We start from the raw sequence: 15467 nt of genomic DNA on the forward strand, positions 1-15467 counted from the left end.
CTCTAATGCCAATTAAAAAATATTTATGAAAAATAACTTAAGGATTACATTTTACTTAGTGGATTGAGTCTATAAATATTTGATGTTTATTGGCTAAATTTTGCTCAACAAATTACTAAAAAGAAAAAAATTAACCTTTCATTAGTTCATGTTGTATAAAGGACTTTAATATTTATAGTTCTAATTTTATTAAATACATATTTAATATTTTGAATGTTTTCTTTAATGTTTGTAATTGAATATCTAATTAGAATGAATGTTTTAAAATAAAAAGTGTTGGATTAATGTGAGGAATAATTACGTAGATGGTAATTGGTATTGTTGGAGTTTAATATGTATTGAGTATTGGAGTCATGAATGAAAGAAAATATAAAGTTTCACTAAGTTCCAAATCACTTATATGAGAATTTTATTTTTGAAAAAGTGACAGAGTTCTGCATGGATATTTGTTGAGTACATACATGAACTATATTGATTACTTGTGAAATATTATGTGAATGGATAGATTCAAATTTAGTTAAGTATTAGTCTCTTTTATGAGTATTTTGAATGTGTCTTCAAAAAGTTGAAGTTGTGAAGTCCTGAATCAAATTAAAATTCTTTAAATTTTCAAAAGCATTGAAAATATTTATATACTCATTAATGATTGTGTGTATATGATTTTGTAATGTCATGTGATAACAATGTTGATACAAAATTTATAACTATTTTAATTTATATTCTTATATTTACTTTAAACAATATTATTTTATTCTTATAGAACATGTATTATGATTGTTGTGAACATGTATAAAGGCAAAGAGGTTACATCTACTTTTTTTAAGTTGTTTATCTTTAATCAAACGTCACAATTTTAATTATTATTTGAACTTCCCTTACTCTAATCATAATCTAAAAAGGATACCTGTTAAAAAGAAAAAGTGAGTTTTAAGTTTAACTCAACCTCATAAAACCGACTCATAAGATAAGATTTTGCACCCACTTATATACAATGAAATGTCATAATCTCTAGTCGATGTGAGATCTTCAACATCACTTAAAATAATTACTTTTTATTAATTTCTGACATTTCATCTACCCAAAAAGGTGAATTTGCATATCATAGATTTCAACATTAGATTTGGATCTCATTTTCACATAAGAGTTGCATTCCTCTGCTCTCAAATTAACACAGGGGGCATAGTAATCCACCTAAATTAAGCTACATTTTAGTGCACTTACGAATGAATCAAATACATCTGTGGAAAGATTGGAACAAGCAGACTTATTATGTGAGAGAGAAGAGATTAAAAGTTCATTAATCTCTCTCGACACCCAAAACCTGAATCTTAACTTAAGTTGAAGGGATTCAGATATTTTTTGCGAATCATGGGGAAATTTGTTGACATAATTTAGAAAAAAAAGAGTATGGGAGTGTAAATTATTAGTGAAAGAAGAAAGAAAGAAAATGGGATTTATAATGAATCCAAATGGGTCTGGCAACTGAAGACTGTGGTTGTACATGAAGAGTTGTTTCTGTTATTTGTTTCTTACAAAAACCTCCAAAAGTTCGTACAGACGAATCTGTTTGCACGAGCTTGATAGCATGTCGGTACACAATTTTGAAGTGCCGGTTCTATAGCTACCAGTTAAAACAATGATCCAAAGCAAAGAAAGTGAAAGAATTGATAAAGAACAGAATAGGAACTATATAAAGTCCATAGTTGAAATTTGAGTCATATTACGTAAAAAAAAAAAAAAAATCTTTTTAGAATTTTGATCTGTAGGAATATTTTTGTAGCAGTATAATTGATCTTAGTGGGGCATGTGGGCATTGGAAGAGAAGTGAAAGAGTTGGGGTATGCATTGGATTCTACGTAGCATAAGCAAAAGAGTAGTGAATGTTGATCCCCAGTTACATAGCAAGAGAATAAACAGTTGCAATTGTAATGAAGAAAATGCACATGCATAGCCCCACACTCCACGAATGAGTAATAATAGTAATTGGTGCTCTGTTCTTCACTTTTTCTCACCCATTCATCACCCCAAAAGGGTGGGATATTTTGTTAGCAAAGCAAAATTTCACACTTTAGCTCCAACATCTTAACACGCCCAACTCTCAACTCTTTGCGCATGCATCTCAACCTTTTTTTCACCCTAAAGCAAAGCATGCAAGTGCTATATAAATATATCAAAAGAAGTAAACGCAAATTACCTCTTATTTTCTACCACATTTCCAACATATTCAACTATCTATGCAACCCATCACCACCCACAACCATTACATTCTCAGACTCTCTTTTGCCCATTCAACCATTACATTACTAATTTTACTTCCTATGCTAATCCAGAAACGATACTATATTATTTATTTTAAGAAATATCTTGCTTCTTATTTAATATGTTTTACATTTATATGCTCAAGTGAAATAAAAAATTTCAAGTAGCTTTTAGGATACAACGTGTGTACAAGGATGTTTGGTTCTTTTCCCATCCCAAATTGCATTTCTTTCCCAATTCTCTCAACTAGGTTTCCAATTATTCCGACTTGGGCTCGATAGGATTAAATATAAGTTTTACATGAGTTGTTAGTGAGAATACACAAATAATATTGGGAAGAAGTTTGATAAGAAGATATGTGTATCCAAAACCTTTCAAAATACACATAATTTATGTCTAACATCAATTTTCACTAAATTACAACTGCATTTAATGTTACATAGTTAGAATTAGCTTAATTTCTTCTTTAGAAAATCTTTCTCTCAAATATCCTTAATATTATCAATATAAATTGCACTTCTTGCAATTCTCAGAATTAAGGTATAAGTAATTCAAGAAGTTATTATAATGTTGAATCTTTATTAAGGAGAAAAAAGAAGGATCATCTTGTTATGGAGTATCCCTTCCATCAATGAACTTCAATTTATTTTTTTATAATGATGCATGTTTAACTCTACTCCATTAATGCTAATTTTCTTTTTTTCAATTGTGACATAAGAAAAACTATTTTTGAATTTTCTCCTAAACGAAGATAATAAGGATTAGAATGATTTTTTTGTAGTTAATCCATATCTTAGTAACAATGTATATTATAAAATAAAAAGGAATCAAGAACCTACATTATAAAAACAACAAGGAAACGTAAAAAAAATGTCTAGAAAAAAAAATTTCATAGAAAAAGAAAGACAAGATTAAGAAAAGGTCATAACGGAAGTAAGACGAAACTAACTCAATATGATACATATTGCAATCTAACACTAAAAGAGGACAAATAATATAGTGGGGTGACAATGTAGGATAAGTTGTGCGGACTTAGGCACAACCTAGTAAGAAAAATATGGGGTGAACTTACTATTTTGGTCCGCTAACCTTCTTAGACTCGTTTCCACACAACCCCCAAATCGTGCGAGCTAGGTATGGGACGGACCCGCCTAATAGCACACATAACAATAAAAGGGTGTTTCTTCTTGCACCCCCATCAAATCCATAAATCAAATTTCATAAGTCAAAATAGTTGTTTTAGATTACAGAAGGTAAAATAGTTGTTTTGGAAAGGTTATTCTAGAATTTTTTTTTATGTTACATAAATTAAATTTTGAAATTGATGAGGTGCAGGAAGAAACACCCTAATAAAAAATACACAATTTCCTCCTCTGAATTTTGGTTCTCATCAATGTCATGTCCCCAAACACCCCATGTGCTCTCCTCACTCCTACCATTTTTGTCATCCCAAACACGTTATTAGTTCAGAGTGTGGTAGAAATATTAGGGAAATTTAAGTCATTGGAGAAAGTATTAAAATGAAAACAAATTAAAAGAGGTAAAAAGTGGTTCGTAGTCATGCAAATTGCATATTGTCACACCAATACTACCACCATACAATTTACAGACAAGATAACAAGTGTTATATATATATATATATATATATATATATATATATATATATATATATCACTACAAAAAAAAAATCATGAAATAGAAATTAATTTTAGAAAAAAAAAATAATTAGTTGCTATAGTGACTAAATTAGAGACCATTTTAGAAACTAAAATAAAATTGGTTTCTAAATTAGTTTTTATTATTGTTAAATAGTTTCTAAATTGGTATCTAATTAGCTACCAAAGTTTTAACTACAAATTATTTAGATTCTAAATTTGGTAGCAAAAAAATTTGGTTGCTAATTAGATACTAATATAGAAACCATTTAACAATAATAGAAACTAATTTAGAAACCAATTTTTTTTAGTCTCTAAAATGGTCTCTAATTTAGCCACTATAGCAACTAATTATTTTTTGTTTCTAAAATTGGTTTCTATTTCATGATTTTCTTGTAATGTATAGTACAAGTATATTAATATTTTTTATTTTAATAAAATTTTAATTTTCTTATATATGTTTGGTCCGTATACCTAGATATGTATGCAAGGTAGACCAATAAAATCAAGTCACATTACTTAAGTGAAGTGTGAAGTGGACCACCGTATTGTCACTCCTCTAATCTATAAGAATAGAAATCAAAACAAAGAGAAAGAATAAAAAATTATTATTTGTGTAACAATAATTACATGTATTAAACTAATACAACAAACTAGGATAAAAAAAATAGAAAAACTAATATTTTCATTATTTTCCAATGATTTTACAAGAAAACAAGTAATTGAAATTTTTAGTTATTTTTTCATCCGTAAATAGAAGATATTGATAAATGAGGTATAAGGGTACTAATTCATTTACAAGTCAGTTGTAGTTATAAAATTATGATACAATGCACAAAATTAAAAGACCAAATGAAAGAGAAAGAAAATTTCTTCACATTTGTACACAATTTCTTTACCTAAAAATGATAAAATCAACGACTAAAAAATTAAAAGTATTTTTTCTTTAGAAACAACATTATTAAAAAAATATAAATTACATAACAATGTTTCTTTCTATAAAATAATATTTAATTTGATCAATAGTAAATAATTATTTTTTAATTCTAAAATTAATTATAATAATATTTTTTAATAAATAAAATCATATTTAATTTAGTCAATAATAATTAATTATTTTATGTATAAAATTATTTTTATTTAATACTTTTGTTTAGTAATATTTATAAATTTCACTTCTTACTTAAATTTGTCAAGGTTTTGGAACATATTAATATATAAATACTACAAATATAGTAAAACAGATAATGCAAAATATTCACCCATATGACATAAAAATAAACAATAGGTTGTTTATGTGAGTGTGTTATATAACTCTTTTAAAACAGTTAGGAGTTAGTTTTGGTTCTGTTTTCTGTTTACAAAACAGAATAACTGTATTGTAATTGAAGGTGAGTTTATAAACTCTTCAAGGATTTTGAAAAAATTATAACAGTTTTACTTCTATTCTACCAACGTTTTGTGTGTTCTTGAACACCAAAGTGAGAAGTTTTACTTCTATTCTACCAAAGTTTTGTGTGTTCTTGAACACCAAAGTGAGAACAATGTGAGTTGGAGTGATTCAAAGGAAAAAAAAAGAAGAAGATTAGTACTCAAAGCAATCTTAACAGAGTTTAAAATCACTTTTTTAAATTAAAAAAAAATCTTTTAAATAATATATATATATATATATATTTATTGAAGTATTTAATCTTAATTAATCAAAATTTAAAGATATATATTCTAAATAATATCATTTAAAAATATATTTGTGAGGTTATAGGGGAACCCCATCTTTTCTTAGATTTGTTTTCATTCTTACTTACCTTTTCTTCTTTGAGGAGTATGATCATTCTTCTTCACCCTTAAATCACATGTCCTTCACAGTAGACTCACATAGCAGATATTGTCTTCAATTGTCAGACTGTTCTCTGCATTTTTTTGCTCAGAAGACTGTTTGGAACAATGAAACGTAGTAAACTTGATAATTATGCAAGGTTGACCCAACGTTTCAATTATTTGTTTTCACAGTTTTTCCTCTTTTATCAAAGAACCGCAATATCAGTTTGCATGTCTACACCATACTGTACAGAAAATATGTTTTTATTCTATTTTATTGATTTAAAATCTTAATATTTTTCAAATAAATATCACAAGAAGACGGAACAGACAAGAATTATAGTTTCTTATTTTTTGACACCCTCTTTAAAAAAACTAATCACTTTACAGCTCTCTTTATTGATATATTGACAATAAAACTTTTAAATTTATATTTATTTTATATTAGTAAAAAAAAGTTGTTAAATAGTTGTTATTTTAAAATGTAGATGTTAATCTATCATCATTCTTTCTTGAATAAAAAAATCTGCCTCATGTATATGTGTATTACTTTTCTAAAGCAAAAAAATTGAAAATAATGAACAATTGTACTAATAAACAATTAATCTCATATATATATATATATATATATATATATATAATATAAAGAGTACTTGAGTATTTTTTTACAAAGTACATCATAAGCAGGTCAATAACAAATTTAAGTATTCAAATTGATTATAAATTAAAAAAAAATCTTAAAGACTTCTCTTCTAACAAAAATATATATGAAATTGTTTATTTGAGAATAATGTTTAAGACAATGACAGTAGATGCATGAGGTATGGTTTTGACGTTTTGTTTGTTTGATGAGTTGGAAAAGTAGTTTAAAATGTTGGGATCAAAGGATGTAATATGTGTATTAGTTGGAGCAGTATTTGAACGTAACATTCACAGGATCCATCCATAGGATATGGGACGCTTTCTCCAAATCTTCGCATGTGATTCATGAAAGAGATGCTTATTCTCTTATTAAACTATTTTTTAATAAAAGAGTGAATGTTTTTTTTTTAAATGATAAGATATAAATAATTATTACTCAATCTATAACAATATACAGAGGGATTCACTTGTTTGGTGTATACACTGTTTTTAAAATTTATTCTTTATAATATTAAAATATAATAGTTTGAATTTTAAAAAATTTAGAAAAAATTGAATTTGAAAACAAAACCCAATTTCTTACCATTTCACCCTTTAAATAACTACCTTTTTTAATTTAAATAATTATTCCCAATAAAAAACCCCTAGAAAATAAAAAAAATATTTAATTTTATAATTATTTTTAATAAAAATATTTTTATAGTTTAATATTTTTTTTTTTATTTCAATAGCACAAGTTCCCTGCCTGATCTTTTTGAATTTTCTCTCTCGGTTTTTCTGTTTAATGGACAAATTTATACCCTTTCCTTTTGATGACTAAACTTGTAAGTCACTTACAATCTAAATATATTTGAGTATTTACAAGTAATAATCTAAAAAACATGGTATTTACAACACATTTAAACTTCTAATTGAAGAAGTCCAAGGGAAAAATAAGTACTCCCCCAATGATAATAAAATATTAAGCATTATATTACTGACGTGATTGAATTTAAATAATACATTTCAATGAAATGAACAAATAATTTATTATAATAATTAAAACGGTTTAGTACACCAGCATCTATTTGAATTTTTAAAAATATTATCTGATTCCTAAACTAAAAATTGTAATCCAGTCCTTACTATTATGAAATTTTTATTTCTTGGAATTAGTTTATTGTAACTTGAATTAAATAAAAATTGTGACAATTTTACTTATTCTTGAAATGCAATAATAAAAAAGTGGTGGTTCCCTGTGAACTCTTTTAGTTTAGGATTTTGATTAAATTTTGTAAAATAATTTTAGGACTTGTTGATATATTAAACATGCTTATACTTTATAAATTAATCATGCTATATATTATTGAGAACGACATTAGCAAAATAGTATTGACCGTTCTTACTACATTAAAAAAAGTAATCGATATATGATATGATTTATACAAAATATAGTAAGGTAATAAATTATCATAAATTAAGTAATTGTTTCGTTCTATATGATTTTTAACTATAACTTTATTCAAAAAAAATATATTTTGCAATATTATTCTTAACAACAAAGGTCTACAACAATCAAGTAAATAATAAATGATAAACTATATCAAGTTATCAACAAATGTTTTTTTAACAATTTTAAAATTCTAAACAAAAATATTTACTTACATAAGTGTATTTTTCCAAATCTAAAAAGCTATTATATACGATTTATTAATGATACATACAAAACTCATAATTTTTATACAACTAGTTACAACTCCTAATACTATTATTTTTATATTTTTTATTATATATCTTTATTCTATATATATTTATTTCTAAACTCATTATATTAAAAATTATAAAAGTCGTCAAACTATCTTTTTTTCAACCAATGTTAGATCCGCAACTTACAAGATCCGCAAATGTCGTTCATATTGTTTTGGTCAATTTTTACATGCATGTTAAACAAGGCCTTTTTCTTTCATTTTTTTTTCTTGGGTTACAAGCTGAATTAAACTTTATCTGTGGGAGGGAGACGAATCTGTGGTTGAAAATTTATGGACTGTCACTTTCGATCTTGGGGCAACAAAACAAGCTGTAACGGCCCCTCTAGGACAAAAATTAGTCATAACAAAAATGAAGAATATGGAGAAGAGTGCAGGAACATCTCAAAGCTACCAAGCTCAGTAAGGCAAATCCAGCTAAATGTCCATGCAAACGTACAAGAGAAAAATGCTCGGTTTTGTCGTGTCATTATGTCAATTTGTTGTTACCCTTTTTGCTTTTGTTTTTTAAAGATTTGCTAGCTAGATCATATCTGTAAGACAGCTAGAGAAGCATCTTCAGTTGGGTCCATGCTTCTTTGACCTTGCATGGCTACAAATTCCACAAATATAAAGATGAAAGGAGGAAAGTGACCATGATGAATCTCGTCGGCAGGTAAAGTTACATGTATGGAGAGAGAGTGATTAATTGTCATTACTACATCAACTATAGGCATTAAAAGAATGACAAGTCCCAATAAATTAAACTCGGAACCACAAGCATTAAGCTAATAGGAAGAAGAATACAAGTCAAAACCACTGCAAGATCAATAATATAAACAAGACTTACAAAACTAAAAACTCAACCACAAACCTCACCAACAAGCCAAAAAGTCCACCGGCAAGCAACTAAGAGAGGAGAGGATGACCCGGAATGTGCTTTTTACTGGAATATGTGGATCCAGGCGCATACAATCAGCCAGGTGAAAAGCAGCTCAAGTGTATTCTCATTGATTGATGATGCCGCAGAAGCAATAACTTGAGGCCTGAAAGAAAACAAACAAAAACAAAACAGTTGGCCTCAAAATTTAGAACCATTCATAATCTAAGTTAATGGTGGTAGTTGGAGAAGAAGGATTTGTAACATACTTCTGCAATTTACTGAGGGCACCACAGAAGAGGGCATTGTCTGGAATGGGCAGCTCAGTTTTGTTAGTAACCTCTGGGTTGACAACCCTGACATATGTTTCTTGACCAAGGTACCATGAATCAAGGTTTTCTGTTCTGAGATTCCATACTCCTACGTTGTCAAGGGAAACCAATATCGCCGTCCATGCTCCAGGGTAAACCTGAATGAGAGACATTGGAAACAAACAGATGTGAGATTAAAACTTTTACGAATCATGATACTGAATGATTAGCACTAGTTAAGTTTAAGGAACTAGTATGTGAAAAACAAACTTCGAAAATGGAACTGATTGTTGAAGCAATGATGGAGTCATCAGTTCTGTAATTTTAACGGTAAAGAACAAAGATTACCAATGGCACAACTCAATTCTACATCTCATCCTAGGTTATTAGTTCTGTGACCAAACTAGTATGTCAGTCAGCAACATGATAAACAAGAGTGATTAAGTTCCAACAAAGACTTCCCCAGGAGCATGAGGGAGAATGTGAAACTACTAACTATGAACTTGTGATAAGAACAGCACAGAAGTTCCAGTGAAGCATTTGACAGCTTTGGGAAACATGAAAGTTTCAATGATTTTAGTGTTCAAGAGGAGTCAGAGACACAATCTAAGATAAAACTATACCTGAGCTGTAGTGCGAGCTATTCCATCCCACTTGTTATATGTGCCCCTGCTATTCTCTGACCAATCACCATAATCCATCCTGCAGCAAACAAATAGAGTTGTGTTATTGGTTCTTGAAACATGGAATGGCACTTAGAAGAGAGGGAATTAGTCTGTACCCGACTACAAAAAATGCATATCCACTCATGTGATAGGTATGCATCTTGGTATCATTGTTCTGCAATATAACTTCCATAAATCCTCTATAGGTTCCATTAATGATTGATGTTTCTGCACGAGATGGTCCAGTAATAGGCTTGGAGGGGAAATCAAGCTTGTAAACTCCCTTCAATTTGTACTGGTCAGCAAGCCTGATTGGAGTGGAAGGATTGACAAAAGAGATTCCACTGACTGTTGCTCGCCTCTTCCCGTTAATTTTCTCTGGTAGCTTATTTTTTAATACATAAATCTCAGTCACATTGATGGAACCATATCTGAAAGACCCTTGTGGGTTAGGACGAGCACCACTTGCTGATACATTCCATCTGCACAGTTAACAAAAGAAATACAAGAGTGAGTGATGATAATTTTTAATTCTCAAATTTCAGAATCTAATCTACATATGTTCTAGTGGAATTAACATTCAATAATAAAAATAATATATTAAAGTTTTATATTTGCATTTACCACACATTTAATATATCATGCACTTGAGGCTCAACACGTCTGAAAATTTCTAACTACTTAAACTTCCAAAAACAATATACAGAAAAACTCAGTACCAAGAATAACTGTTCTTCAATTTGACATTATTCCTAAAGATTGAAGTTTGAAACACGAACAAATGAGTATATAAAATTGCAGCACAGACCTGATGGATCTTGCTTGGTTCATTGAGTAAGTTTTGTCAAATTGGTCATCAGGAGCCGGTGGGAGAGGACCATGCGCCTTCCCCTTGGAATTTGTATAGCGCAAGATAGCGACTCCAGTAACTCTTTGCCACCGTGATTCATTAACAAACCTGGCACTTGCTACAATGTAGTAATCTGAACTTGCATTTTGGTCCATGGTTACCAGAAAAGAATAAGATTGTCCAACATGAATATCTAAGCTAGTGTAGTTCTGTTGCACTGTGTAAGAACCCTCTGTTTCTGCTAGAAGTAAGTTATGACTCTGGATCCTGAAATTCAGACTTGTTGATACTCCAACGTTATGTACACGAAGTCGGTAAGTTTTTCCTGTTGTACATCATGTGATGACCATTAAAATCATTATAACAAATGTCATAACACCAGACTCAAAGTCATCCAAGGAAACAAATTATAATGGCTACAGCTGTGAGAACCACAATAACCTTTTCCTTCCAATAGCATTAACATCTACACTACAGATATAATCAACGTACCAAGCTGTGTTGGATAAACTTCCTCCTATGTACTTGTTAGGAAAAAGAAAAAGTAAGTAAAATAAATTGTTTCTCTTACAAACTAAAATTAACTTGTACATTTCATCTTTTGGAAAGTTAGTGGAAAAAGTGTCTAGAAAAGTTGAGTGTATGAGTTTATCGTAGCTTATGAGAAAAGCTCCATTTATTTTACATTTTTCATTTATTGTAGAAAAATTTATCCAAACAAAAGTCATGCACACCACTATAATAAGAAAGACTTCGCTTGCTTTTGCCTAACTTTCTGTCCATTGTTTTTCTCACAATTCAGACATGCGTGTTAGTAAAGAATTCCATGTTTATATCCCTAAAGAAGCATAACGTTAGAGAAACTACAAAACAAATTGAAGTTTCCCACTTTGTCCCACATGAGTTAAATTTTACTAAGAACCTACCAGGATGGACTTCAATTGTTTCATAATCTATGCCATCAGGAACAAGTGTATCGTTATATCGGTATGGGCCTTTCCCATTGATGAGAACACCATCCGGCATGCCAAGTTCTTTTCCATCATCTAGGGCCTTCCTCATATCCTACATTCCAAAGCAAAACCAGTAACAAACAGTTTAACCCATGTTATTATTTACTTGACCAGTATGAATTGAATTATAGCAGAAAATAGGAGTTTCCAAAAATTCAACTATCACACTAACCGTATGGTTGCGGGTGTACCAATCCCCAATAAAAACGACAATATCCCCATATGGGGTATCAAAAGGAATAGGAATGATGGGTCGGTTGTTCACAATGAAACCCCCAAATCCACCAGCAGCTCTCTGAAGATGAAGGGAAGGGAAGTAGAAAAAGCTTCCAATTTGATCCTTGACCTGAAACTGGTAAGTCCAGTTCCACTTAGAAGGAATAGGACAATTGGTGCCAAGAACACCATCTTGCCACGAACTCCTCCTCTGCTGAATTCCAGACCTGTCTCGTGAAAGTTCCGTAAGTTGAGCTCAGTAAACAAATCTAAGCTCCATAGGAAGTTTTGAAACTGAACCAGCAAGCAACATACCAATGAATGAGGAGGCTCTCATCCAATTTGTTCCGAACATTGACGGCAACATTGTTGTTTGTTGTGACATTGATAGTAGGACCAGGGAATTTGTTGTTGACAGCAATGACCTGCAAAAACAATGCAGACAAGACATGAGAGGCAGCAGCAAAACCCCGTAGCTCTTTCTTCCCACCCACCTACCAAACTTTCACTGCGTCAACAAACAAACACCTCGTAACGGCATTCACTTAACAACCCTTCAAAAGTCCAATTGTTAACGTATGACATTAGTATCTAGCAGGGTCCCTTAATGCAGATCTGCAAGTAAAGCTCGATATTTTAAACGAAAGCAAGAGAGAGAGAAGAGAGAACCTGCTGAGGAACTCCAAGAGGAGAGGCAGTGATGTAAGAGACCTCAAAATCGTAGGAAACAAATGGATCCGCAGCGGAAGAGAGGGTGAGAAGTAAGGAGACGTTGACGAGAAAGAAGAAGAGAGTTGTAGAAGAAGACATTGTGTGGAACTTTGTGGGTTTTTTTTTTTCTTTCAAAAAGGATCTAGAGGGAAGTTAGTTGCGTAGCTTTTTCCTTTGCTGTGATTTTACATTATCAAAGGAAATTAGAAAGCAAGAAGAGTTAGAGAGTGATAGAGATGAAGAAATAAGAGAGAGGAAGGAGGAGCAGCAGCAGTTTGAAGTGTGGTGTGAAAAAGGGTAAGTACTTAGCAGACACACACCGCATGAACCTCAACCAAAGATGACAGCCAGTAGCCAGTTCACACCTTCTCATTTCTTTCTTAACAATACTACTTCATACCTGCACATGCTAACACTCAACCCCAACCAAAACTTTATTTTCTAATTTCAAATTTAACTTCATTTTCATTTTCATCATCTACTTCTTATTTAATATATAACATCTTTTTTAAATATCACAATTTTAATAATACTCTCATTATTTAACATAAACATGCAAAAGGCATATTATGCATATAGCCGTTGTTGGGACCGTAGCTTTCTCTGTTATGTGTTGTTTCTCTGTAGAAAATGAAAGGGACACAGTGTATTTGCATTGCCAATTTGTTTTATTCAATTATGAATTAGTAAGAATTAATTAATTTTGGTGTTGGATGGAGGGGTCACTTTCCGTTTTGGTTTGATAGTGGCAACTCCGTAAATTGCGTTGCAACGGTCGGATCTCTGCAAAACCCAGTCCGGAACCATTCTTCTAGTGGACCCACTGCTCGAGGCCGTGTGGGGCCAACACTCTGCTCCGCGTAATTACCGTTTGATACTCACTTTTTTGTTTTGACTTACCTCAACGGTCCCTGATCATCATGATGCATACCACGTGAGTCCAGCCATGTAAAGTGTTAAATCACGCCTCAATCCCTCTCAAACATTTTCTTTTCTTTTTTTAATACAAATTTTTATTTTCACACCTCTTCCTTCTGTGTGTCAGTTAATTAGTTAAAACTGAAAACGGTTTTGCATCAAAGTATCCCATAACAGAAGCAATAATACCTTTTCTGTCTTTAACTGGTGCCAGAATTATTAGCTTCAAATTCTCCTCAAAACCACTATTTTACAGTTTAAGTTCTTCACTCAATTTTAACAAACATTATAAATTCACTTTATTACAACAAAGGGAACTCGTCATCACAGCTTTTGAATGCGAAGTAGTCAAATTGGTGAGCATTGAGATTAGGAAAACGTGTCATGATTCAAGAGTTATACAGAATGAAATAAATACCTGTGAACCAAAATGGAAAAAAAAATATGAACTCCGTGAATCAGTTCCCGTAAAATTGTTTTAATTAATAAATGTTTTAAAAGAATACTTCTACAATGCAAATAAAATTATTTTCATACCTTTGTAGAAAGAAACTCTCATACAACTAACATGATGATTATCCTGACCTGGCCCTATCTTTTTATTCTAGAAACATCTCACAAAGTTAAACATTATTGATACACACAAGAGTGTAAGTGTAAAATCTGTAAAAATATTAATAATCCTGTATCAAATTATAATTAGAAAAACAATATTTTTTTAAAATAAAATAATTTTATAATTAGATTAAGTCATATAAAATTATAGACTAGTACGTGTATATAGTGTAATTGTTAAAAAAATATTTTCCGTTTGAAAATTTCGACTTACTTGTCCAAAACACAAACAAACTTATAAGTGAATAAGTAACCCACCATGAGTCATATGATTCAATTTAATTTTAGTGATAAAGGTGACATTTCAACCTACACTACTTGTCTACCCTAATCAGGAACAATTAGCAAAACACAATTTGAGAAGAAGAAATCTGACAGAGTCAATAATTCAGGAAAATTAGCCTGAATATGGTGCACCAACCAATAATAAAAATAAATAAACTTTGTATTGCAAGACTGAAAAAAATATTTTGTGTTTGTCTTTTAATTAAAACCAGTTGGATGCTTGACAATGTAACATAGATGCACACGCAGTTGAAAGATCAAAACATAAATTATAAACAAAACCCCTTTATTCTATTTTTTTTCATCAATAAATTTCATAATTATTTTTTTATTAAAACTTTTATGTTAGACAAAATTTTGTAATTATTATAAATAATATTTTCTATCTTGTTCTATTTTAGACCAAGTATTTAAATCTTTGTTGTTTAATCAAACCATAGAAGATTATTTAAAATGTTTAGGAACTAAAATGAATTAAGCATGCGAAAAAAGTAAAAGAAAGGAATTATTATTTGAAGAATAAAATAAAATGAGTAACTTGTTTTGGAGTTTACTTTTGCGTTGCCATGAGTAAAATAAATAAATGAAATGAAATTGCGTACAAGTTTTGAGACACCAGCATGGCAATTGAAGGGTCATGTGATTGAAATGGTATTAAAAGCACATTGAGATGGGACAACAGACTGTAAAGTTGGTTGTTGGGAATTATAATGCTATTCTAGTCATCATTCAAGGGCACTCACCCAATCCTCAAGCACTCTTCATCAAATCAACCTTAAACATGTATAATTTAATCACCAATGTCTCACCAATTTTTAGTTTAATTCCTAAGTAAAAAAACTTATTAATTTGTTTTCACATAAATAAATTCTATTTATTTCATTTTATGTTTTTTTTCATAATCT

At 30.3% G+C, this 15467-nt stretch overlaps 1 protein-coding gene across 1 annotated transcript; it reads right to left on the reverse strand.

Moving 5' to 3' along the window:
* Window positions 1-8749: 8749 nt before the first annotated feature.
* Window positions 8750-13414, reverse strand: LOC137808043 (monocopper oxidase-like protein SKU5). Its single transcript, XM_068608939.2, has 9 exons — window positions 12703-13414; window positions 12349-12458; window positions 11990-12260; window positions 11731-11869; window positions 10763-11129; window positions 10071-10436; window positions 9913-9991; window positions 9248-9447; window positions 8750-9144 (listed from the first exon to the last, which is right to left on the reverse strand). Exons 1-9 carry the CDS (start codon window positions 12841-12843, stop codon window positions 9042-9044), a joined length of 1776 nt encoding a protein of 591 aa, XP_068465040.1. The 5' UTR covers window positions 12844-13414; the 3' UTR covers window positions 8750-9041.
* Between the last annotated feature and the right edge of the window lie 2053 nt (window positions 13415-15467).

Source organism: Phaseolus vulgaris, chromosome 3, assembly GCF_051622355.1.
Source record: "Phaseolus vulgaris cultivar YP4 chromosome 3, ASM5162235v1, whole genome shotgun sequence".
Lineage (NCBI taxonomy): Eukaryota > Viridiplantae > Streptophyta > Magnoliopsida > Fabales > Fabaceae > Phaseolus > Phaseolus vulgaris.